Genomic DNA, 26,785 nt, shown 5'->3' with positions numbered 1-26,785 from the left:
AATATATTCGAACATCGTTTATAAATACATACATGGCATGTTACATAAATTAAACTAACCTCACAGACCTCAAGTCGAGTCAAGCCAAATGTTTCTTTTAGTAATTGGGCCATAACAAGATCGAGTTGTATTATGTTGTCCAACAGTAATAAGTATAATCAATGATTATGTCAAATGTTTATCTACAAAAATGATGAAAGCATATCAGATATTTGCAATATAACAATTGCTTAATACTAAGATTCAAAGGTATTATGCCATAAAGTTTGCTATAAACTAAATAATACCGTTGAATATATATTACTTCTGCTATTGATGATACTAACTTTTTATATGTAGTGTCACAATTATGATGATATTTCCACAGGATAAACCGCCAAGCTTGGCACGAGTGTAAATGCTTTTTTCCAGCGGGGTCCATGCCTTGTTCTCGCAACTAATACAATATGTTTTTACCAAAAATCAAACGTTTACTTACTTAAAACTAACAATGACCTTAGACGTCGTTTTAAAAAAATGCTAACGTCATTACTACAATAATATTTATTACTGTTTGTGGTGGTGTTAAAGTGAAACCTTTATCATGTCTACATGTAAAATATAAAATACTTAAATTATGTTTATCCTTTTAAAGTTGCATTCTCAGAGATGTACCATTTTTACTACTTTTATTTTTTTGTCTTGGAAAGAAATCTTTTTTGCGGAAATATCTGCCCACCAATAATATAAGATTGCTGACATAACATCAGATCGTAGATAATCATATTTAAGAAAAATGCATAAAACATCATTTTTTTTAACTTAAATATAAAAATCTGCGATTTAATATTTTGTCAGCAGTCTTATATAAAGATCTGTCGTACTAAATGAATTACTTAAACTTAAACAGGCAATTGTTCACTAGTCTGCATTTGTCTATGAGCGAATAACCCTACTAGGTCTGAACACTCGAGGCCTGTCAAAAACAAATACCTGTAAAAAAGTAACTAGGCTGATATCAGTACGTGCGGTGTCTCTCATTTTACAATACTGATTTTTTATGGTTAATACAAATATTTAAAAAGATAAAGTAGGTTAATTACAAGCATACTATCTAATATCAAAATTTATAACTGAACAGAATATACTAAGTATGCACATGACACAAAAGCCAAACTATGATTTGTTTTACTCGCACTTTGATTTGACAACGGGTTGCAGTTGTCCGTGCATAACGGTGTATGTTGGCTATATCAGTTTATCCGAACTGCGGTGACAATGCAGTATAAATGTTTACCGTTTACGCCGCCAGAGCATTTCACATTTCGTCAAACAAAATGTTACAAAATCAATACGCATTTTTGCCTGTTTGTTAATCTCTCATTGAGACATCCTGTGAATTGTAACATTTTTAAAAACTTTCTCTAACTGCTTGGAAATCAAAAAGTAAACTAAGGTACCAATGTTTACACTTATTGTGTATTCAGATTTCCGTTCTGATATTATAACTGTATTTGCAAGAGACAGCACATTTTCTGTAACATGCTGTATTTGTTACTGTGTAGTTCAACAGCACTGCATGATCTTGTTTACTGTTGTGCCTTTACTGCTTGACACTATTGTCAACGCGGGTCGTCCATAAAGCTCTTCTCCTACAGTGCGTCTGCTGTCTAGTGTTATATCAACGCTGACATTGACCGTAACAGTGAGACCATAGTGTACACTCTGACCATATGTACGCGTGGATTTCTTTAATAGGATAATAACTGACAATAGACTACTAAAGTACTATACGTCATATGTTAAACTATTATCAAAGTGCATGCTGTTACATGTATTTTGTTTATTTGTTGTAATTCTACACACAGAGGGCTCAGCAGAACGCATACCAAATAATACGCATACCCGGTTGTTTGCAGTATTGAGATAAAATGTATTCTCATTTCACATTCAGAAGTATATTTATCTTAACAGATGCATTCTGTTTTACACCTATATATTTATTGGTTTTAATTATATAATTGTTGTCTAAGTACTTCCGTTTTTTGCCGAGGCAAAGAAAGAAGTGGTAAAATGTTTAAGGTTCTATCTGATTTGTTTGCTCTCCTTCGAAGAAGCGGGTTTATTGCTTTGCACATGTTTGTCCGTCGTTCAGTCGGCCGGTATACCAAACATTGTCCGATTGATAACTAGAGAACGCGTTGGTGTTGCTGTGCTTTGGTGATATGCCTTCAAACTCTGTAGAAAGTTGGTCATGTCCATCAACTGATCCCCATTAATTTTGGGGTGTCAAAGGGCACGGTGGTGGTGACCTCGTACACAGAAAGCTTGATAGCTCGAGTATGACTGGAACTTAGGTCTTCATTAGGTGTCGGGAGGCAGATCATGACCTGCAGATAATCCTATTGATATGGAGCTAAGCAGTTCAAAGTTTAACGTCATCATGACCTTATACACAAAAACCTAGTTCGATTCTTATAAACCAAACATTTGGTCCTACGGTTGGGAGGTTGGTCATGACTTGTAGGTCCTTTTGTAGACCCCAATTAAAACGAGGTCAAAAATCAAAGGTAAACGTCACAAGATTGAACACACTCACGGTCATCTTTCAAAACCTGAACTATAAATCCAATGACTAATTAGTTAAACAGTTTGTAAGAAATTTACCCTAGTCGTATTATTATAAACATGTTGGCTACTAGGTGGTTGAATTTTAAGCAGCTCTCTGCTTATTTATACGACTTGCAGTTCCAATATTCTTAGTTTTATATTATTTTAGCTCACCTAAGCACAAAGTGCTCACGGTGAGCTTTTGTGATCGGTCTATGTCCGGCGTCTGTTATCCGTCGTCCGTCGTCAACAATTGATTATAATCATCTTCTTCTCCTAAACCGCTTGTACAATTTTGATTAAACTTCATAGGAATCATCTTTGGTTGGTGTTTTTACAAAATTGTTCAAAGAAATGAATTCCATGCAGAACTCTGTTGCCATGGTAACCTAAAGGAAAATGTCAACAATTGGTTATAATCATCTTCTTCTCCTAAACCGTTTGGACAATTTTGATTAAACTTCATAGGAATGATCCTTGGTTAGTGCTTTTACAAAATTGTTCAAAGAAATGAATTCCATGCAGAACTCTGGTTTTACTAATTCACTGCCATCAGGAGGACGCAAACATGTTTTACTTGAAACAGTATAACTCATCAACTCATATTCTTTTTGATCTGGTCAATGAATATACGCACAATCCTTAAACTTGTAGTGATGTTGTACGGATATTGGTCATAACTTTTAAGGGACTGTACTCCGTATTATGAAATAGCGAAAAAAAGAAGAAAATTGTCGAAAACTGACATTAACTTGGTATCGATGTGTACAATGCATTGATACTTAATAACTGAAAACCACATAGTTTACAATTAATTTATTTTTCGCAGTTTTTTCGTATTTTTCATTAAAAATATTACTTTGTACGTCTACTTGGTAGAATTCATTCCTTATGCGTGATTGGCTGGTCGATGTTATCACGTGATATTACCAAGTTAGGTATATAGCTTAAATATTCCGACCGTTTAGAGTGAGCCTTCGTAGCACAGTGGATACAACACTGGATTGCATATATGTTTTACAAACATATCACGTGTTCTTCTAATGGCAATTCGTCCGATAAAATCAAATCGGGGGCATGTAACACGTGTCTGTGACAACTATGTTTTTTATTTTTTGTCTTTGAGTACATTTTCGATTTCCCCTCTTTTATAGCTGAAACAGTTAATAGCTGTATCACCGACGATACCCATCCAATTAAGGACAAACATACTTCCAACATTGATAAGAATTTTAAACAGACACGACGGCCTAGTTATGAACCGAAAGAAAATCATCCATCGTTGTTGTTTTATTTAATTATTTAAGCAGTTGGAAATTAAACACACCAAGAATCGTCCCTTATTCCCATACATTCTTGATTTTGTTTAATTTTTAAAAAGGTATTTCGAAAAGAACAAAATAAAACGTACTTAAATTTTGCTTAAAGCACCATTTGCGCAGTAAAGTCCGCTTCATTGTGCTTTAGATTGTCCTTATGTCAACTACAAAACAAATCAAAAAGAAGGGTAATGTTTAATCGTTGTTCATGATTGGACACTGTCTTCGCCTGATAGTTTCCTTAATGACATGCAATACAATGCAGTTTAATTGTGGTTTAGTCGTATGAATAAATCAAAAAGCATATTGCAGATGTGAACTGCAAGCTTTCTCCCTGTATCCGGCAAGTGACACTTAGTTAATATGTTGTCAGTGATGAAACGCACCAGTTTTGCTAGGCGAAACGCTGAAATATGTGTTCAATTAGGCATATTTTTTGTATTACAATCAACAATGGTGCTCGTTCTACGACGCTCCTTAGACAAAAAAAGTCTAAATTACCGCTTAATGGTGAGCAGAGTCTAATTTGCAATGACTAATATGCAATAGCCAAGGTGCTTACATTTTATTTGCATTACAACCTACGATACTGTAATTTTAGTTTTTATAGTTTTAGAGAGAGAGAGAGAGAGAGAGAGAGAGAGAGAGAGAGTTTTCTCATTTCTTAAAACTTACAATATTAATAGCAAAAAAGGATATCGTTAGTTTATATATTGCTCATCTGAACCCCCATCAAAATAAACTGTTCAAGGGATACAATTTACCCCCCCCCCAAATGAGTGCTGATAGTCAATTCATAGATTGAGCCCTACCATGAACATTTTATTCTACAAAAACTCGTTGAAAAGTGCTCTTTACGAGCACACGAGATGTAATTCATTTTGATGCCCGATTTCAAGTTGAACGAGGTAAGAAGTATCCTAGTCTTATATTTTCTTGGTGGTTGACTGATAATGTTCCTAATTTACTACTAAAGTATCGTGCGTACTGCGCTTTGCAATAAGAGGATCATTCAAGTGCAGGCTAAGTTAAAGCAATGATCACTTAGAAGTATCTTATGCGCACACATTACGACATTGAAACAGACACTCTACCTTTGAAATCTTGTTTATTACCATCTAGATTTAGTTCAGCAATCAAACACGTGACAATGACATTGTGTTCCCATCTAATTGCTTCATTTTAGACAAGTAGAAAAGATAAAGCTGTTATTATTATATGAAGCTGTGCAACAGACAAATAAAGTGTTCGTTAAGAAAAAAACTCTATACAAATATACGGTTGCACCTGACCAAATATACAGACAAATGCTGTAACATTATGTTTTTCGTAATTAACATGTCATTTCTTCCATTTTGGAAACGCATACTATCATCAAACCATATGTTTAACAACTACTTCAAATTGGCCTCACAATAACCAGCCTTAATTCATGATTTATCCAATCCTTTCACAACAACAATAGTTGGGCCCGCAGTGTCCAGCGTGCCCGTAAGTGCAAGTGTTATATCTCTTGATGCTGAGGCCCAGTCGCCCCTCGTCTACATCTGTCGGTCCGGGATGAAGCAGTGTAGTAGGTAATGTCACGTGAAGAGTCTCGAAGCACGAGTAGCTGCAATAATTACAAATTAGGAAAATTGTTTCATTAAAGCTACCTGTTCACTGTTGAGATTATGACTAAATGGAAGATGGGCATGTTGTGGAAGGAAATTATTTCTATTGAGTATTTTAAGAACTTGATATAACTTAATTGAAATAAAAGATGTATTCCATACCATGCGTTTGTTATCTTAACCGTTAAAATTGTAAATAAATAGATATCGTGGCGCACACTCTCTATTTTTATAAGCTGCGTTATTATCTTTTTCTTGTATCGTTATGCATGCATTCTTATGTTTTCCGTTTTCTTGAAATGCCTTGGAAAATCCAACGTGAAAAAAGGCTTATATTAGAGCACCCTACCAGCTATCGATCATATTGGTTCATATTGTTGACCAATAAGGTCGAAAGACACAAGTTAGTATCATAATTGGTTAAAAAACGGTAAAACAATGCAAGAACAAGTAATTAAAACAAACATTTCGCTTCACCAACATTCAATTTTACATAGCCAGAGTTACGTGATATTTTGAGGATCGCATCACATCAAAATGGAACAAAAAGGGGATGATCAGGTCAAATATTTCGCGTGAGAAAAAGCAGTGTTGGGTCATCGTTGGAACCAATCCACCATGCCCATAACTACTAAATCATTAATATTGTGTGTCACGACGTAGGGTATAAGTTAAAATGAAAACACATTGTATGTTCACTAGTTTTTGAAAGAATTTAATAAATGCAATGGTTAAAGCACTTCGGATTAAGTTGTTTTTTATTTAAAAGGATTTTGACAAAAACACAATTAATATAATAATTGGCATTTTAACGTAATGGAACTCAGGCCTGACAAATCCCTAGTTGATGTTGTATACATACAAGAACATGTGTATTACTATATAAAGAATGTCAATTACAAAGCGCTTATATTAAAATTGTCAGACAGATATACGACAATGTGTTCAATGTGTTCAACTCACGAATACCTGTGTGTTGGATCGGTGTTGGGCAAATTCTGGCAAATATCGGTACATAAAGGTGCGTGATTGCTGTAGCAATTCCTTCGCACGGCGGCAATTACGTAGGACGTGTTCACAATTGCAGCGCATGTTGCCATCGCCATTTCATCCATGAAATTATACACAACGCCATAGACGTTGTCTCCAGATACATTTGTTGTTCTCTCATTTAGACATCCTATTAATAATAAGTTAACTTTTGTTAATTACATCATCTTAGGTATTAAGTTATGTTCACCATTGTATTCATATTTCTCAGCACGAGGCATTGATTAGAATTATTCCTATTTAAATTTTATACTCATTAGATATACATGTACCTCACTTTATACATGCCCTTTGAACAATCTGGTGAAACAGGTTTTAAGTACGTCACGAACTATGTGATTGAACTTTCAGACCCAGAAGTGAGTAGTTTAGTTTGCAACGAAATACATTAAACAAATCATTTTAGTAGAATTGTTCATTTCATACGGATAAGCAATACCGTGTAGTTCCACAGCACTACATGGTCGTGTTTCCTGTTGACTCTTGTCTCCTTGGCAAAGTTGACTCTGTGGGTCGTCTACATTACACGCCCTGATTCTTGACCTGCTTTGGTGTCTCGTATTGTAGCCGCCCTGACATTGTCCAGTACAGTGCGACCACGTCGTCCATTCTGACCACATGCGCCAGTGGATTTCTGTAATTGATTATATTCCTGATATTCATTACTACAATGATGGACACAAGTATGATTGTGTCAATACTAAGTCTAAATAGTAATTGTGGCTCTCTAGCTGGAAGCTCGGCACAAGATTGTTGTCTTTGGACAAATGTTAAGTACAAATATGAATAATAATAATAAACAATTTGTAATCCATAGTACATTGTTCTGCTTTACCCAAGAATACACACGGAGATTGAATGTCAAACATGACTCCTATGGTAATTCACCGTGTACTTACATAAGTTATCTAAATTTCTGAATAGTATGATTGGAAGATTTATTTCACATCCAATAAGCCACACGGCCCATGAGGACAAACAATATTTACAAATATTTACAATGGTACATACACATGATAAGGAGAAGGCACGCAATAATTGTTTAAACAATACTCTGAATGATGTTTTCAGTAGAACCTTATCTAACATTGCAATAACTGTATACAATTGTATTATTATAGAATAAGTCAGAATTGAATTGATAACAAATTCATTTAAAATAAGTTTACATAATGGAATAAGATACAACCGACAATAATTACCACAGATATCCGAAGCACAGTTTTGCAGGTCATCTACTAGCTTTCTCAGAGCAACATTTTCCGCTTCAATCTTAGTCAGTCTATTATCCTAATTAAGATTGAAATATGGTATAATTATAAAATGTTATTTGAACCATTCCCGATTTTATTTGATACTGACTGTTATTTTGAGAGGTCTTCTTATTCTTGTTTTTCTCAGTTTTAGTAGTAGTGGTTTTAAAAGAAGTATTTTAGTAGAAGTAGCAGTTAGCACTAACCATGCCTTCAAAAGCTGGTTGAAAAATCGACACATTTTAGTAGTTTTGGTATTAGTTCCAGTAAATATAAGTAGAAGTAGAAGTAAACACTTACCAGGCCTTCAATAGTTGGTTCTGCATCCAACACAAGACCTCGTGAACAATGAAGGATATTGAAAAAATAAACAAGCAAAACAAGAATGCTCTTTTGCTTCATCGTAGTTATATTTTAAATCAATTATCGAGTGTTAAACTATTATCACATTGTAAATAACAAAGTATCTCTTTAGCTTTTATCCTCACAGTGTACTGGGTGTAGTATAAGACGCATATCATTGTCTTAATACAAAAATGGTATGTTATCTCTAATATTTGATCACGGCTCTAATGTTTTGTTTACTAAGCATTGAAACATTGTGAACTCAAATGCCTCTCACATGCCTGCATTTCAAATGTCTGCCCTTACATTTTGGAAGCCATTACAAATATCTTCATTTTACTTCTACGAATAAAAACAAAACATTAATAAACATATCTTGATGTTTATTTGTTTTTGTAATCACACAGAACAGTTTTAAGTTGTCTAACTGATGACCTAAATAGCATTTACGTTGACGATATTTAGATGCAAACATAATTCTTCAACAAACCTTTTATGGGGTGGGAACGTTAACAATCTAAACAAACCAGGGGCGGACATGAAGGTTTCGAGTTGTAAGCCCATATATCAGTAGGATGAGAAAGAGTGTAACATTGCACTTTTGGTATATAGAATAGCAGCGTTTTCTGCTTCCAATTTGCAATTTCGTAACGCCATCAACATGAAAATAGGTTTTACACACAAACACAAGTTTCTTTACCTTATGTTTTCTTATCCAATATACAAATGCTCTGATTTGTTAAGCTTAGTAGCCCGATATAATTTCGGTATCATTGAATAGAGTTTTGATGTGCACTCGACTTAAACCTATCTCACAAACACATTTTGGGGCTTGAGAGATTACACAAATTTCGATGAAATAAAAAGCAATACTGTAAAGTATATGTTTTTATTTGATTATGATCATTCATTTTACATATTAGACAATCAGCAAGCAATTACCTTTTACATGATACTTAAACTATTTTGAGTCATTTGTTGGGCGGAATCTTAATGTTTTCATAATGATAATTTCTATGTTTAAGATGTGAATGAAAGGTAAGCAACTGAAGCTTTTTGTTGACCTTTCAGACCATCATCCTTGCAAATTCAAGAACGGAGGCTGCTCTCACTTCTGCTTTCCTGTTCCAAGCAACTCTTCCAATAGCCGAGCGATTACAAAGATGTGTGGATGCCCATTTGGGCAAAAAATAGCAAAGGATGGCAAACATTGCGAATATAATATGGATGAAGTGAAAATACATGGTAAGTCCGGGCATTGTATATTTGTCTTAGATAAAGTACTAATTACGGTTGAACTGTGCCGTTTTTCGGCAACATGTTACATCTATGTAGCATTTTGTATGTCAACATGGCATTCATTTCAAGTACGTACTCTATCCTTTATTGCTGAAAGTGTGTGTTAATCAGTTATAAACATTAAATGATTTAAGGTGTTATGAATTATCACTATGCATCACCTGCATTTATTAGCAACCGTTCTGTGAACATTTGAGCAGTTAAATTCCGCGCACGCCTCATTTGTTTGGGAGTTATTTAGAAAATTCGACATGAATCAACTTGGAAAGCATTGTATTAAAATGAATCTTTTAGGCTTTGCAGGTTGTGGTAAATCAGTGGCGTTTGAATGCAAGACAGGACGATGCATTTCAGGGAGCTTTAAATGCGATGGCGATAATGACTGTTTTGACAATAGTGATGAAACAAACTGTTCACTTCGTAAGAAATATTTCAGTTTTATTTACGTTGATAAATGATTGCATGATAGATACATTGTTTAAACGCAGTAGAAAATCAGCTGTTCACCAATAATTATATTTATAGATACTACTTTTGTCAATAGTTAATAATGAAAGGGCTGCATAACGCTGGTTTTATTTTAGCTGCCTCTTGTCAGTCGGGCCAGTTCCGGTGTGGTAACGGGAAATGTTTAAAACCCCACTGGCGATGTGATGGGGATGACGATTGTGGTGACATATCCGATGAGGCTGATTGTCGTAAGAAAACTTGTCGTTTGCTATATTCCAACGTGATGAAAGCTCTTTGGAATCCTGGGCCATTTTAATTTTTGGTGTCGAAAATAATATTGATGACAACATTTTAATCTAGAAAGTTACCTTGTGAAACATTGTTACTGCTAGGGATACACAAGTCGTATCGTTGCGATATCTCTTTCTATTTCTTTTCGTATTGCATTCCAAACACTTTAGTTCAAACGTTGTCGCTTTGACGTTGAACATTTTTTGTAGCTAAGTTCAGTGCGGTAGATAATTAATATAAAAAAACGCCGCAAAACTAATGTATGTATAATAAAAAATAACATATTTTTGTTTCAGCTAACACGACGTGTGCCCCGCATGAATTCAAATGTAATAACTCTTTGTGTATCCACATACTGCGGAAATGCGATACAGTGAATGATTGTAAAGATGGTTCTGATGAAGGAACGTTCTGTGGTAGGTTATAATTTTTCAATAACCATAGTTTCTCTGCTGCAAAAACTAGTAGTGTTTACCAAATATAGTTCCTATGGACTTCATCAAAGCGCTGACGCAGTGTTTATAAGTCATGACAGCCGATGTATATTGGTTCCGTCGCGAAGTGATAAAATTAAAAATTCACTTTTGTCTAACTACATAAGACTTTGTCTGTCCTTGGCAGAGTACCACACATGTCCAGCTGGCCATTTTCAGTGTCATGATAGGCGCTGTCTACGTGGTATGACAAGATGTGACGGTATTGAGCATTGTCCTACAGGGGAAGATGAACTTAATTGTCCTCCGCTTGAATGTCCAGGTTTGTCTTAATAAATATATGTATTAACAAAACATTGTACTTAACGACTAGCCCATAACTGAACCACGTCAAGCAGATCATGGTCTTGCAGTTACTACGATGCAAACGAGTAAGATAACGTCATCGTTTATAATATCAGAATATAGGCGCCGATGTTTTGGCATGTGCTGAAGGTCCATGTGTCTTTTAGGATTGTTAAAGAGTTTAGCGTGGTTAAATGAATGACAAATTTGTTACGATGCCCCAACATCTATATTGATAAGTCAATATTTCTCCAATAATTACTATACACCAACGAACTCAATTTAGTGTGCAAACTAGCCAAAATATGATAAATGATACCTTTGGAGAACTCTCCTTTTAATTCTCTTTTGTACCTCTGTTGGACATTTAAACAAATGTTGGCTACTTTACAAGGTTTGTTCCTCATTTGGCATTGTGTGTTTCGTACCACAGGCGATGGCTGGCGTTGTGCCACTGTTCGGCAATGTGTTCCAAACCAGTACCGATGTGATGGTGCTGCAGACTGTAGGGACGAATCCGATGAAAAGAACTGTAGTGAGCATTTTTTTAATTCGTTTCAATGGCTAATATATCATATTTAACGGTTAAGTAATGTTGATTAGTGTATTGTTTGTTTGTTGTGTTAATATTTGTGAATATAAGTAAGTACCGCGTAAGTATGTTTATTAGTGTTTGTAATGCCATAATGTTTGTGTATATAGTCTATTGTCTTTTGAGGCCCTTGACATGTCCCCCTAAACAGAGCTTATTTTTTAATGTTCGGCTAGTGAGATTGTCCCCGTTTTTTCCATTGTATTACTGTTACTGGATACCAACTGTATTTGTTATTGCATTATTGTCTATGATTTTAATGTTATTTATTTCTTTATACGATTGGTATTGGTATCTACTGTCACAGAAAAACTTACAAAGTTTCCAAAACACAACAAGAGCAGATGTAAGGTTAATACTTAAATGTCTGACTACGGGGCGACTTCTCCGTTTTTCTTGTGTTGTAGACACCGAAGTCATTTATCATGGCCAGTGGTACATACACTTTGCCTTTCTAGTACGTAGAACACTGCTTATGAATTTTCATTATTTACAAGTTAAGTTCTTTGTAAGGGTCCGTGTTAGTTCAATGTAATCTCATGACAATAATAATGTTTTATTTGTTAATTTAAGGACCAAGACCAGCAGGCAAATGCCATAGCCACGAGTTTCAATGCGGAAGCCAAGGAGGTTGTATCCCCGCCAAGTGGGTTTGTGATGGACAGGAAGATTGTCGTGGTGGCATGGATGAGGCGAAATGTAGTAAGTATCTCGGCCAAGTGGGTTTGTGATCAACGGGAAGATTGTAATGGAGGCTTGGATGGCACAAACTGTAGTCAGTACTTTGCTGCTAAAGTTTGGCAATACATTCAGAAAGGTTGCACATTGTGAATCCTGCTAAAGTGTGACAACAAACAGTCTGTAACACTGCCAATGCCATGGATTACCAGCTTCAGTGGTATTCTATATAAAAAAACGCTCATTAAAGGGGCTGTACTCCGTATGATTAAATAGAGCAAAAAAAGAAAAGAAAATTGTCGAAGACTGACATAAACTTGGCATCGATGTGTACAATGCATTGAAACTTACTAACCGAAGTACCACATAGTTCACAATTTATTTAAGTGTGGCAGTTATTTCGTATTTTTCCATTAAAAAAGATTACTGGGTATGTCTACCAGGTAGAAATCATTCCTTATGCGTGATTGGCTAGTCGGTGTTATCATGTGATATTACCGAGGGAGGTTTATAGCTTAATTTTGTCACCCATTTAGAGTAAGCTGTCGTGGCTCAGAGGATACGACGCTGGACTGCAATTTTGTCGACACGGGTTCGAACCCGGTTTCTTACACAATTTTTCTTTTTACATTTTGGTACTTTTTATTTTACAATTATAATATCAAAGCATAACACATTCTATTAGATAATTGTCCTGAGATTCGTTACAGAAAAAAAACTGTTTTTGGTGCTAATTTGGTGTACAGTCCCTTTAATATATATATCAAAAGCCATAATAGTTCAGGTGATTCTTTCCCTCCTAATTGCCTTATACAATATTATATTTTCAAGATTTCATCTTAGATGAGCAAATCTCTAGTGATAGTTTTAAAAAGGCCCTGCCTGCCCGCCATATACGAGAAAAAAGGTTATATTTGGTAAACCATGGTGCATTGTTGTGAATTTTATTCATATTGTATATCAAGTTTGAACTATAAAACACACTTGATGGGGGTGCACCCCGCTCCTAAGTACGCTATGTTACCTTTCGCTTACTGTAAATAATAAAATGATTGGGCCATAATCTTATACATAATTAATAAGGTCAGACATGTCAAACCTCTCGAGTATATTAAACTATAGAATATTTACAACCATAAAATAATTGATGACAATACATTCATGTTCTGGTAAGTAAAACATTTCGATGCGTTCCGTAAACATAAAAATGTCAGATTTAACCTAAGTGCACAAAGAGGGCAAATTGTTCTTTAAAAGAAATCTTCATATAAAGTAATGTTTTAATCTATTATTTGGCGCATTTTGGCTAATATGTCACACATTTTCCAACGTTATTGTCCAATATATCTAATTTGTAACCACGATTACGAATTAGGATTGTTAATTTTACTTTCACATTGCACACTAAATGCAAAAATTTACTTTCCAAAGTCTCTTTAAGGAGTCTGACTCAAATATCAGCTTGTTCTGTTTGACTTAACTGTTAAATTTTGAGAGCGCACTGCTTGCTAACTACTCACGTTAATGACATCAACAATATTATACACTAAGTTGTTGTAGTTTTTATTTCTATTAATTTCATCTTATATCGGATGAAATTAAACAAACTTGCAATAGTTCATGATCAAAAAAGCTTGTTTGTTATATCATGGAAATTTATATTTTCTGCACTTAAAACGATTTCAAATGATAACATTATAATATGGAGTCAGCAGACTTCTAAACTCACAATTGTGTGTCGAATACCTTAGTATTCGTCCAAATATGATAAATAACAGTAAGCAAGTTTATCAGCGATGCGTAACAAGGTGTTGTTTAAATGACAGGTTATTAGTGTTTACGTTTAACTCGTTTGAATAATGAAACTCGCGTTGATTAAATGCCCAAACAATCGTATGCCTCATGAACATTCTTCTTACGACATTAAAGTTTGGATGTTTTTTATTAACTCATAGATAGTGTTGTGAAAATAAAGGATTAAAAAACTTCTCAAAAATGTATTAATATAAATAGATATGTTCTAGTCGTGCTTAAATAATCTGAAATAAAGAACAAAACGTAGACAATGGATACATGTAAGGATTTAAAGTTGCGAAACGGTTTTTTATGGATGTTTTACCTGTGTCTAACATTTGACATTGGCCTTCTTGTTGCGGCGGGCAATACTACTTCAGGTGATACCACGTGTCAGAAATGGGATTTTAAATGTGGAAATGGCAAGTGTCTCCCCAGTAACGTTACCTGTAATGGACGGGACGACTGCGGCGATAACAGTGATGAGGATCAGGCTAAGATATGTCGTAAGATTGTTTTCCTTTTCACGTATTCTAACTTATTTAAGGATTTGTTTAAGGAACAAAAAGGCAATTATTGTAACAAAACGATCATTCAATTATAGATAAAACGATAATTTAAACCTTTCACAAGCATTAAATTTGCGTTATGGTTGCAAAGAATTTTAATTGATTAAAATAACTTTTCGTGTACATTAAATAGATAACAATTTGAATTCTTTTCGAAGGAAAATGTTGAGGTATTATGGTAGTCTTATCCTCGTTTTTGCCGACGTCAGTTGAGGTATTATGGTAGTCTTATCGTCGTTTTTACCGATGTCAGTTGAGGTATTATGGTAGTCTTATCCTCGTTTTTGCCGACGTCAGTTGAGGTATTATGGTAGTCTTATCCTCGTTTTTGCCGACGTCAGTTGAGGTATTATAGTAGTCTTATCCTCGTTTTTGTCGACGTCAGTTGAGGTATTATGGAAGTCTTGTCGTCATTTTCGCCGACGTCAGCTTAGGTATTATGGTAGTCTTTTCGTCATTTTCGCTGACGTCAGTTGAGGTATTATGGTAGTCTTGTCGTCGTTTTCGCCGACGTCAGTTGAGGTATTATGGTAGTCTTGTCGTCGTTTTCGCCGACGTCAGTTGAGGTATTATGGTAGTCTTGTCGTCGTTTTCGCCGACGTCAGTTGAGGTATTATGGTAGTCTTGTCGTCATTTTCGCCGACGTCAGTTGAGGTATTATGGTAGTCTTGTCGTCATTTTCGCTGACGTCAGTTGAGGTATTATGGTAGTCTTGTCGTCATTTTCGCTGACGTCAGTTGAGGTATTATGATAGTCTTATCATCAGTATCGCCTTGACTTTTAGGTAATCCATTCATTGTTATTATTGTTTGTGTTTGATATTTCACAAACTCACCAATTAAGATGATAGATGGATGAACAGTTTCCTGAGTTAAATTTGGATATCGTTAATGTGAAACTCAGTGACTGGTGTAAGGGCAATCAGTCTCCGTGTTTCATATGCATCCAATTTGTCAAGCAAATATTTGTATAGCTTAACACTATTTATGCTATGTTTTACATTGTACAATTACATCATCGAAATTTATGTTCTGTTTCTTTAATAGCAAGTCTTGCTTTTTATCTTTAAACTTAGTTAAACATCAATGTCACTTTTATAAGAACAAAATGTGGTATCTCTATACATATTAGTTTTTTTAAGGTTTCAAATGTTATATAATTATCACCAGCATAGCTTCGATATTTACCAAAGGTCCGGACCTTCACTTCGTGAAAAGCCATGATTAAATGAAACGTCCATATCTGCAATAAAATCTGAAAAGTAAGGAGGTGTAGGCTGGCGTTACACTCAGTAACGGTCTAGAGTATCAAAGCGTATTTTTCTCCATTGAATGAGTTTCCTTGTTTTGGAAGCCGATCGAACGTAGTAAAGTATTTTGATGACCCGAAAGGCCCCAGAGATGCGCCAAAAAGCCCGCTTTCACAATCACGGAGCCTCTTAATTGACCTTTAAATTCGATAAAACCTAGTTACGCCCTTGAATATTAAAAATAATGTTTTAAGAAATCGCCGCAGTGCAAATGAGCCTTAAAGCGCCTAACACATAACGTGTCTTAAAATGAAGTGGGTTCTATCAGTGTGTGTATACCACGTGATAATTGCGTTGTAAATGTTACGTCGAAAGGGTTTGAATGAAGATTTTAAACAAAGGTAAATTCAGTATTTCTTTACCATTTTAAATGAAACATAGCACAGTCTACGCCGTTTCCGAATCACCGCCTTCGGTCTTTTATCAGAGTTTGATTTAGAGTTTAGTTTCTTAAAACACTTCGACAAACCTTTTTACAGAACGGCCGTCTGACGGTGCATTGTCAAAACATATTTTTGGAAACCGAAGTGTTTGATGAAACTAATCACCTTACTAAACGCCGGAAATAAAACAAAGGCGGGGATCTTTGAGCGGCATTAACTGCACTTTGTCTCATTTAAAATGGTGTAGTAAACGAAATGATACCTTTGTTTGAAGTCTTTATTTTAAGAAAAATATTGCCTTTTGTCGTAGCATATATTCTTTTTTTTCATTCACAATCATTTTGTTTAACTACAGTTCGTTCAATAATTGTTCTGCATTATAAATCATGCTAGATCATTATTATTTGCAACACCTCCCGTATCATATAACAAACAATTTACACCAGTGATTTATTTGCTTGATTTTGTCTGTTTTGGATTTGTATATTTTATGAAGGGTCATGATTTACCTTGTTCAATCAATAATGTGTTTAAAATACTTAAATGGTTTTAATTTAAGAACGCATGAAATGACAATTTGCATTCTTACGCATAATTTCTGCATGGACAGGAAAAGTGTTTGTTGTAAAATGTTTGAAACATTTTCCAAACAACAATGTTTTGTGGCTTCGTGGTGATTGCTGTTGTATAGATAAGGATACGTTCGAATATATGACCCGGAAGTGAATATAAGTCAATATAATAAATATGCATTATATTTACAAAGATATAACTTAAATGTCTCACCACATTGTTGAAAGAATAATCCATAGCTTTTCTGTACACACACATTTTCATATTCATTTTTTAAAAAGACCATTATGTTTAAACGCAAACAGCATGTCAACAAATATTTGATAAAAGATTCATTCTTAAATTTTGTTGAACTTCTTAAAATATTCGACAAAATGAAACGTTTGCAATTGTTTTACCCTTGCAAAATCATGTACATCTAAACTGACCCTAAATGAACAACACTGAACTTCTAACCTACGTTCTCTGTGGTGAAATGCTCTCAAGCTGAGCATGAATATTTCTTTTACTAAGCATTGCTTGTTCCAGCTTTATTTTGAATCAAATATTGGTTATTCTAAAGTCATACTCCACTTATCTGTGTACTCCTACGCCCAGCTCCCGTTGCTATCGTCTGTCCACCAAGTCAATGGGCGTGTTTTGGATCATCGATCACCTGCATTGACCAATCAAAAGTCTGTGATGGGAACGCTGATTGCCCGGATGGTCAAGATGAAAGCGCAGTGTGTGGTAAATACACACAATATTAATGATATATTTCTGCGACAGATCATATCACATATAATTCAATATTGAAAAGTCACCTTCAGTATGCCTGACGTGTTTCCATCTCCGTTTGTCCTGTTGGTATAAGCTCTTGGTCCTGGAAATTGTTCACATTATACTGAAATCTTTAGCTTACTGGGCATATTCCATTACTTTTTATTTAACTATCAAATGTATGAATCAACTATACAAATGAATGACTTTTAATATTTAAATAAACGTTTTAATCAGCTAGCTCTTTTTAAATGCGGTATTTCATTTATTTTAACTGTGTTTAATTTTAAAAAAGATGCAATATTCTGTGTATGTCCATTTCACTGCTTCTAGTGTTTAAGTGCAGTACACGCTTATTCCGTGTTTGTTATTATCTGGTTGTGTATTGAAACGTGAAATAAGTGCCACTGCATCATCGTTTCTTTAGTCCATATACTTTGTAGAGTATATTAAAAATATAAGTGAATCGTCACGCCGCGTTTATTTTTTTGCTACAAGTAATCAAGATTGTATTAACTATATCCTGTTTAACATGTTATGACCTATATGTATTTACAACTATTTAAAGTTGGGCCTAGAGTTATGACTGGTGCACTCCTTCCCAGTCATTTATCATACTACCAATCCTCAATGTGTAAAGTAATCACAAATGACAGTTTGAACTTAATTTATACCAAGCGTAGGTCACATGAATAAGATAATATGGTAAAATTCAAAGATCATCACATGGCATACTGTTGTAATCCAAGACGAGAATCCCAGTATTTATTGGTAACGGTATTCTAATATATTGAATACTCGTAATGGATTCGTTTTGTGCTTTTAACGAGCTCATAAATAACGTGTTTGCTTCAGGGTTCGTTATTGTGGCTTAGCAAGCTCATAGTTAACGTGTTTGCTTCCCGGCTTGTTTTTGAGCTTATTACGAGCTCATTGTTAACGTGTTTGCTTCCCGGTTCGTTTTGTAGCTTTAACGAGCTCATAGATAACGTGTTTGCTTCTGGGCTCGTCTTTGTGGTTTAGCAAGCTGATGTGTAACGTGTTTGCTTCTTGGCTCGTTCTTTGTGGCTTTATCGAGCTCATAGATAACGTGTTTGCTTCTGGGCTCGATGTTGTGGTTTAGCAAGCTCAGATTTAACGTGTTTGCTTCTGGGTTCGATGTTGTGGTTTAGCAAGCTCAGATTAAACGTGTTTGCTTCTGGGCTCGATGTTGTGGTTTAGCAAGCTCAGATTTAACGTGTTTGCTTCTGGGCTCGATGTTGTGGTTTAGCAAGCTCAGATTTAACGTGTTTGCTTCTGGGCTCGATGTTTCGGTTTAGCAAGCTCAGATTTAACGTGTTTGCTTCTGGGCTCGATGTTTCGGTTTAGCAAGCTCAGATTTAACGTGTTTGCTTCTGGGCTCGATGTTTCGGTTTAGCAAGCTCAGATTTAACGTGTTTGCTTCTGGGCTCGATGTTTTGGTTTAGCAAGCTCAGATTTAACGTGTTTGCTTCTGAGCTCGATGTTGTGGTTTAGCAAGCTCAGATTTAACGCGTTTGCTGTTTTTTGTAATGGTCTCGTACCCGTTTTTAGTCAAGTTCATCGTTTAAATGTACGCTTCTGAACTTGTTAGATAGAAATAGAGATTTATTTTTATATGCAATGCATAAAAGATGGACACCACAATGGACATGAACCAAAGGATATCACATCTCTCATAAGGCTTTTATTTTAATTTCCTTAATGGTCCTGGTGCTTAAATAAGCTCATATTTAGCCTGTTTTCATCTGGGATCATTATTGTGGTTTTCATTCTAAATAAGAATTGCACGCTTTGTTTTTAGAGCGCAATGAGTGTGACGTCGACAACGGAGGTTGTAGTCATGGTTGCGAGAACACACCCACGGGAGCATCTTGCACGTGCCCACAAGGACAGCGCCTCAATGGATCAACGATTTGTGTTGGTAGGTGAATACAAGTCATGTTGCTCCTTTATTATGGTAGACAATAGTTAAATTTAAATAACGTATTTAAAGTGTACAGGTTAACTACTCATTTGTATCATTGCTTTATAAGGATGCCTCCTGAGCCTCTATAAGGTTGTTATCATTTGAGAAGGTTTTACCTCTTGAATACAAATTTATAAAAAAAGTTAGCCGTAAATATACCAACGGTAAAGTTATTTTAGTTTGATTTTAAGCTTCGTTTAGTTTCAGTTTATTGGTCATAACATGCCTTTGGTCAAGTAAAAACATCACAATATACATTCATACGGTACATGTATTCTATTGGAAACAGTGTATACTAATCATCTGATGCATGTTTCTTAAACGAGAAGTTACTTGAATGAAGTTGCTCAAATATCAATAAATATTGGTAGGTAAACAAAACAAGCAAAAGAAGTAGGGAAGTACGTTTCTTAAGCACTATATTTTAAACTTTGCAATCAAAGCATAAAGTTTTCACGTTGCATAATTTCAGACTCCTAGCATAGTCCGTTCAAAATTTTAAGATATTTAGAGTCTCAGTGCCACTTAGGATCAAATGATTATAGAAAAACATAAAAGTAAGTATATAACTATGATAGAGTCTATTATAATGTCAGATAAATCCTGAGGTCCACACGATGCTTTAGTAAAAAGAAACGTTTGGGAAACACTAACGCAATTCCAAACTGGATCAATGACTCACTACATGCTAATGAGGTAGAAAAGTGGGCGAAGCATAGCGCTTGCAAACAGTACCTGAGCAGTTGCCGAAATAAACAAGAGAAATAAATAGAGAAATACTTAACATATTTAAATACCATAAAAAAATCAAGCTCCTGTTTGTGTATGACAACATTAAGAGCGGAAATTTAAAAGGAGTGTTAAAACTCAGATACCAAAAGCTTTATCTTTTTTTTAAACACAATGTTTATATAAACGTCAACAGCTTTGTTGTTGTGTTATTGGTTGATTTCATGTTCTGGTTAACATGTCGTTATATCAAAGGCTTTTAAGAAAGTCGTGTTGGCCTTGTCTTTAAGATTTTGATTTTCTTGGGTTTTATTTGCTTGACTCTACCGACGTGGGTTCGCACCCCACTGACACTAACAATATTTTTTTCTGCAATTTCGATATTTAAGAGAAAAATAATGAAGAAATAAGTGTTTCTAGATGCATAACCGGGAAAGCTATCTAAACCAAAGACGTCTTATGAGTAATTCAGATAGACGTTGTCAACGCTTAATTTAGATTAAACTAAAAACAAATTTCTGTTTTTTCCAATTTCTTATTGAGATAATTAAATGCATTTGAGATGGAATGGGGGTGTAATTATGTGAATAAAAAGTTAAGAGAAGTCATTTCCAAACAAATACAACAAATACGTTTACATCGCTTACAACGTAATGGGACTTTAAACTAGGCACTGTACCAAGTACGGCACACAGTTATGTCTGCATTCATATACCAAATACATTTCTGTACTTACATGCACAATACAGTTCTGCGTTCACACACATTATACAGTTCTGCGTTCACATCCACAATACAGTTCTGCGTTCACACACATAATACAGTTCTGCGTTTATATACCTTATACAGTTCTGCGTTTTCATCGACAATACAGTTCTGCGTTCACATACACAATACAATTCTGCATTCACATCCCAAAAATACAGTTCTGCCTTCATATCCACAATACAGTTCTGCGTTCACATTCGTTCACATCCACAATACAGTTTTGCGTTCACATCCACAATACAGTTCTGCGTTTTCATCCACAATACAGTTCTGTGTTCACATACATAATACAATTCTGCCTTCACATCCACAATACAGTTCTGCGTTCACATCCACAATACAGTTCTGGTTCACATCCACAATACAGTTCTGCGTTCACATCCACAATACAATTCTGCCTTCACATCCACAATACAATTCTGCCTTCACATCCACAATACAGTTCTGCGTTCACATTCGTTCACATCCACAATACAGTTCTGCGTTCACATCCACAATTCAGTTCTGCATTCACACACATAATACAGTTCTGCGTTCACACACATAATACAGTTCTGCGTTCACATACAAAATACAGTTCTGCGTTCATATCCACAATACAATTCTGCGTTCACATCCACAATACAGTTCTGCGTTCACATCCACAATATTGTTCTGCATTCACATCCACAATACAGTTCTGCGTTCACACATATAATACAGTTCAGCGTTCACATCATCAATACAGTTCTGCGTTCACATCCACAATACAGTACTGTGTTCACACTACACACATAATACAGTTCTGCGTTCACATACAAAATACAGTTCTGCGTTCATATCCACAATACACTTTTGCGTTCACATCCACAATACAGTTCTGCGTTCACATCCCCAATACAGTTCTGCGTTCACATCCACAATACAGTTCTGCGTTTACATACATAATACAGTTCTGCGTTCCCACACATAATTCAAGTCTACGTTCACATCATCAATATAGTTCTGCGTTCACATAAATAATACAGTTTTGCCTCCACATACACAATACAGTTCTGCCTTATCATACACTCTTCAGCTCTGGGTTCACATCCACAGTACAGTTCTGCGTTCACATACACTAGGCAGTTCTGCGTTCACATACGCAATTCAGTTCTGCGATAACATCCAAAATACAGTTCTGCGTCAACGGATGTGAACGCAATACTTTAATGTGTATGTAAACGCAACACTTGATTGTGTATGTTAATGCAGCACTTTATTGTGTATGTAAACGCAACACTTGATTGTGTATGTAAACGCCACGCTCTACTGTGTATGTAAACGCAACACCTGATTGTGCATGTAAACGCCACGCTTTATTGTGTATGTAAACGCAATACTTTAATGTGTATGTAAACGCAACACTTGATTGTGCATGTAAACGCCACGCTTTATTGTGTATGTAAACGCAACACTTGATTGTGCATGTAAACGCCACGCTTTATTGTGTATGTAAACGCAACACTTGATTGTGCATGTAAACGCCACGCTTTATTGTGTATGTAAACGCAATACTTTATTGTGTATGTAAACGCCACGCTTTATTGTGCATGTAAACGCAACACTTGATTGTGCATGTAAACGCCACGCTTTATTGTGTATGTAAACGCAACACCTGATTGTGCATGTAAACGCCACGCTTTATTGTGTATGTAAACGCAACACGTGATTGTGCATGTAACGCCACGTTTTATTGTGTATGTAAACGCAACACTTGATTGTGCATGTAAACGCCACGCTTTATTGTGTATGTAAACGCAACACTTGATTTGCATGTAAACGCCACGCTTTCTTGTGTATGTAAACGCAATACTTTATTGTGTATGTAAACGCCACGCTTTATTGTGCATGTAAACGCAACACTTGATTGTGTATGTAAACGCCACGCTTTATTGTGCATGTTAACTCAACACTTGATTGTGCATGTAAACGCAACACTTTATTGCGTTTAAATAGCACAATAAAGTTATGCCCTAACATGCACAGTAAGTTCTTTTCATTGATTTCCAGATATCGATGAATGCCTCGAACCAGGTATTTGCGACCAGATCTGTGTAAACGTCAAGAATTCCTACAAATGCAACTGTGCAGAAGGCTACAGTATGTCGTCCAATGGATGCATTGCTCGGTCAGGTAAATCAATTTGTTTTTAAAGTCTAGATCGTTTTATGTTTGCATGGCCGTCGCGTTAACAGTTGAAGGTGTCGCTAAAGATATGTAAATAGTAAATACCTACCCATAAAGGTATGTAGATGCAACCCTTATTTTCGAATGTAATAATACACATTTGAGTATTTATTGATCACATCAGTCATAATGAGGATCGGGTCAGTAAGTTATAGATATACATACAGTGGTTTGCGGATGGCTGATCGATATTTGGCCGTAATCGTTATCTTAGAAAAACCTTATTACATATGGTACACTGATGCATATTTGAACACCAGAAAACATTTATCTTGATTTCCAACGACAAAACATCATGTAACTGTAACACAAATTACAAAGTACATGTGTGTCTGAATTGGCCATTGCACATACAGTTGGTTAATATATGCATGCAGATCAAGACGGTGTTTTTTCCATTTTTCACCATTGAATATATCACAATACGTTACAAAAGTGACGCACTTATCATAGCTTCAAGCGAAGTGGAACAAATACACTAGTGTCAGGCAAGCTTAACACACATAGTACGGTTTCAGGCGGGTTGTAACACGGATAATACAGTTTCAGGCGGGTTGTAACACGGATAATACAGTTTCAGGCGGGTTGTAACACGGATAATACAGTTTCAGGCGGGTTGTAACACAGATACAGTTTCAGGCGGGTTGTGACGCACACAATTCAGTTTCAGGCGGGTTGTAACGCACAAATACAGTTTCAGGCCTGTTGTAACACGCATTTTACAATTTCAGGCTGGTTGTAATACACATAATACAGTTTCTGGCGGCTTGTAACTCCAATAATACAGTTGCTGGCGAGATATACCTCACATAATACAGATCAAGGCGGGTTGTAACACACACAATTCAGTTTCGGGCCATATGTTACACACATAATACAGTTTCAAGCCGGTTGTAGCTCACATAAAACAGTTTCATGCGGGTCGTTACATAATACAGTTTCATGTGGGTTGTTACATAATACAGTTTTATGCGGGTTGTTCTGATTGAAATTATCATATTCAGTTTTCTTTTATACTAGCCGTTAAAGTTGACAATTTTGTTTCAGATAATTTCACCTGGTTTGTGACGAAAAGTGATCGGCACGTTCATTTTACCGACGGTAGATTATCCAATGAAACCAAGTTTAATTCATTCTTCAATTTTGGAATGTCACCTAATGCAATCGATGTGTTCTTTCGTGTTCAAAAACTGTACATGGCAGATAAAGACCAAAATATATACTCTTCGGATCTGAAAGGAGATAACATTTCAATGGTTTGTATCATTTTTAAACGATAAAATGACAATACTACAGTACATGCTTGCACTGCATTGATTTTAAAAACAATTCGGTGTAAGTACATTAATACAGCACATGGGTACGCTTAGACCGCGTTTAAATAGCAAAACGAAAAAATGCCATTAATACAGCACATGTGTACGCCTAGACCGCGTTTAAATAGCAAAACGAAAAAATGCCATTAATGCAGCACACGTGTACGCCTAGACCGCGTTAAATAGCAAAACGATAAAATGTCATTAATACAGCACACGTGTACGCCTAGACCGCGTTAAATAGCAAAACGATAAAATGCCATTAATACAGCACACGTGTACGCCTAGACCGCGTTAAATAGCAAAACGATAAAATGCCATTAATACAGCACACGTGTTCGCCTAGACCGCGTTTAAATAGCAAAACGATAAAATGCCATTAATACAGCACACGTGTACGCCTAGACCGCGTTTAAATAGCAAAACGAAAAAATGCCATTAATGCAGCACACGTGTACGCCTAGAGCGTGTTAAATAGCAAAACGAAAAAATGCCATTAATACAGCTCAAGTGTACGCCTAGACCGCGTTAAATAGCCACACGATAAAATGCAATTAATGCAGCACATGTGAACGTTTAGACCGCGTTAAATAGCCACACGATAAAATGCAATTAATGCAGCACATGTGAACGCCTAGACCGCGTTAAATAGCAACACGATGAAATGACATTAATACAGCACATGTGTATGCCTAGACCGCGTTAAATAACAAAACGAAGAAATGCCATTAATACAGCACATGTGTAATCCTAGCTCGCGTTAAATAGCAAAACGATGAAATGACATTAATACAGCACATGTGTACGCCTTGACCGCGTTAATTAGCAAAACGAAGAAATGCCATTAATACAGCACATGTGTAATCCTAGCTCGCGTTAAATAGCAAAACGATGAAATGCCATTAATACAGCACATGTGTACGCCTAGACCACGTTAAATAGCAAAACGAAGAAATGCCATTAATACAGCACATGTGTAATCCTAGCTCGCGTTTAATAGCAAAACGAAGAAATGCCATTAATACAGCACATGTGTAATCTTAGCTCGCGTTAAATAGCAAAACGATGAAATGACATTAATACAGCACATGTGTACGCCTAGACCGCGTTAATTAGCAAAACGAAGAAATGCCATTAATACAGCACACGTGTACGCCTAAACCGCGTTAAGTAGCAAAACGAAGAAATGCCATTAATACAGCACATGTATAATCCTAGTTCGCGTTTAATAGCAAAACGAAGAAATGCCATTAATACAGCACATGTGTAATCCTAGCTCCCGTTAAATAGCAAAACGATGAAATTACATTAATACAGCAAATGTGTACGCCTAGACCGCGTCAAATAGCAAAACGAAAAAATGCCATTAATACAGCACACGTGAACGCCTAGACCGCGTAAAATAGCAAAACGAAGAAATGCCATTAATACAGCACATGTGTAATCCTAGCTCGCGTTTAATAGCGAAACGAAGAAATGACATTAATACAGCACATGTGTACGCTTAGACCGCGTTAATTAGCAAAACGAAGAAATGCCATTAATACTGCACATGTGTACGCCTTGACCGCGTTAAATAGCAAAACGAAGAAATGCCATTAATACAGCACTTGTGTACGCCTAGACCACGTTGAATAGCAAAACGAAGAAATGCCATTAATACAGCACATGTGTAATCCTAGCTCGCGTTTAATAGCAAAACGAAGAAATGCCATTAATACAGCACATGTGTACGCCTAGACCGCGTTAAATAGCAAAACGAAGAAATGCCATTAATACAGCACATGTGTAATCCTAGCTCGCGTTTAATAGCGAAACGAAGAAATGACATTAATACAGCACATGTGTTCGCTTAGACCGCGTTAATTAGCAAAACGAAGAAATGCCATTAATACTGCACATGTGTACGCCTTGACCGCGTTAAATAGCAAAACGAAGAAATGCCATTAATACAGCACTTGTGTACGCCTAGACCACGTTGAATAGCAAAACGAAGAAATGCCATTAATACAGCACATGTGTAATCCTAGCTCGCGTTTAATAGCAAAACGAAGAAATGCCATTAATACAGCACATGTGTACGCCTAGACCGCGTTAAATAGCAAAACGAAGAAATGCCATTAATACAGCAC

At 35.8% G+C, this 26,785-nt stretch overlaps 2 protein-coding genes across 2 annotated transcripts in view; one reads left to right on the top strand and one right to left on the bottom strand.

Annotated features, from left to right (window-relative positions):
* LOC128240732 (low-density lipoprotein receptor-related protein 2-like) overlaps positions 1-26,785 on the top strand; it is a 165,517-nt gene that overhangs the window by 25,787 nt on the left and 112,945 nt on the right. Inside the window, exons 18-28 of the mRNA XM_052957533.1 lie at positions 9,241-9,414; positions 9,763-9,888; positions 10,053-10,166; positions 10,506-10,625; positions 10,831-10,965; positions 11,422-11,523; positions 12,154-12,282; positions 14,433-14,558; positions 19,468-19,587; positions 23,161-23,283; positions 24,385-24,593. Coding sequence (XP_052813493.1) covers positions 9,241-9,414; positions 9,763-9,888; positions 10,053-10,166; positions 10,506-10,625; positions 10,831-10,965; positions 11,422-11,523; positions 12,154-12,282; positions 14,433-14,558; positions 19,468-19,587; positions 23,161-23,283; positions 24,385-24,593 — 1,478 coding nt within the window. The remainder of the gene's footprint in view (positions 1-9,240; positions 9,415-9,762; positions 9,889-10,052; positions 10,167-10,505; positions 10,626-10,830; positions 10,966-11,421; positions 11,524-12,153; positions 12,283-14,432; positions 14,559-19,467; positions 19,588-23,160; positions 23,284-24,384; positions 24,594-26,785) is intronic.
* Positions 5,000-8,316, bottom strand: LOC128240733 (uncharacterized). The gene is made up of 5 exons (XM_052957534.1): positions 8,125-8,316; positions 7,774-7,861; positions 7,011-7,205; positions 6,491-6,701; positions 5,000-5,520 (listed from the first exon to the last, which is right to left on the bottom strand). Exons 1-5 carry the CDS (start codon positions 8,224-8,226, stop codon positions 5,346-5,348), a joined length of 771 nt encoding a protein of 256 aa, XP_052813494.1. The 5' UTR covers positions 8,227-8,316; the 3' UTR covers positions 5,000-5,345.

The sequence above is a fragment of the Mya arenaria genome, chromosome 7, assembly GCF_026914265.1.
Source record: "Mya arenaria isolate MELC-2E11 chromosome 7, ASM2691426v1".
In the NCBI taxonomy this organism is placed as follows: domain Eukaryota; kingdom Metazoa; phylum Mollusca; class Bivalvia; order Myida; family Myidae; genus Mya; species Mya arenaria.
This window is presented reverse-complemented; position numbering and strand designations above follow the sequence as displayed.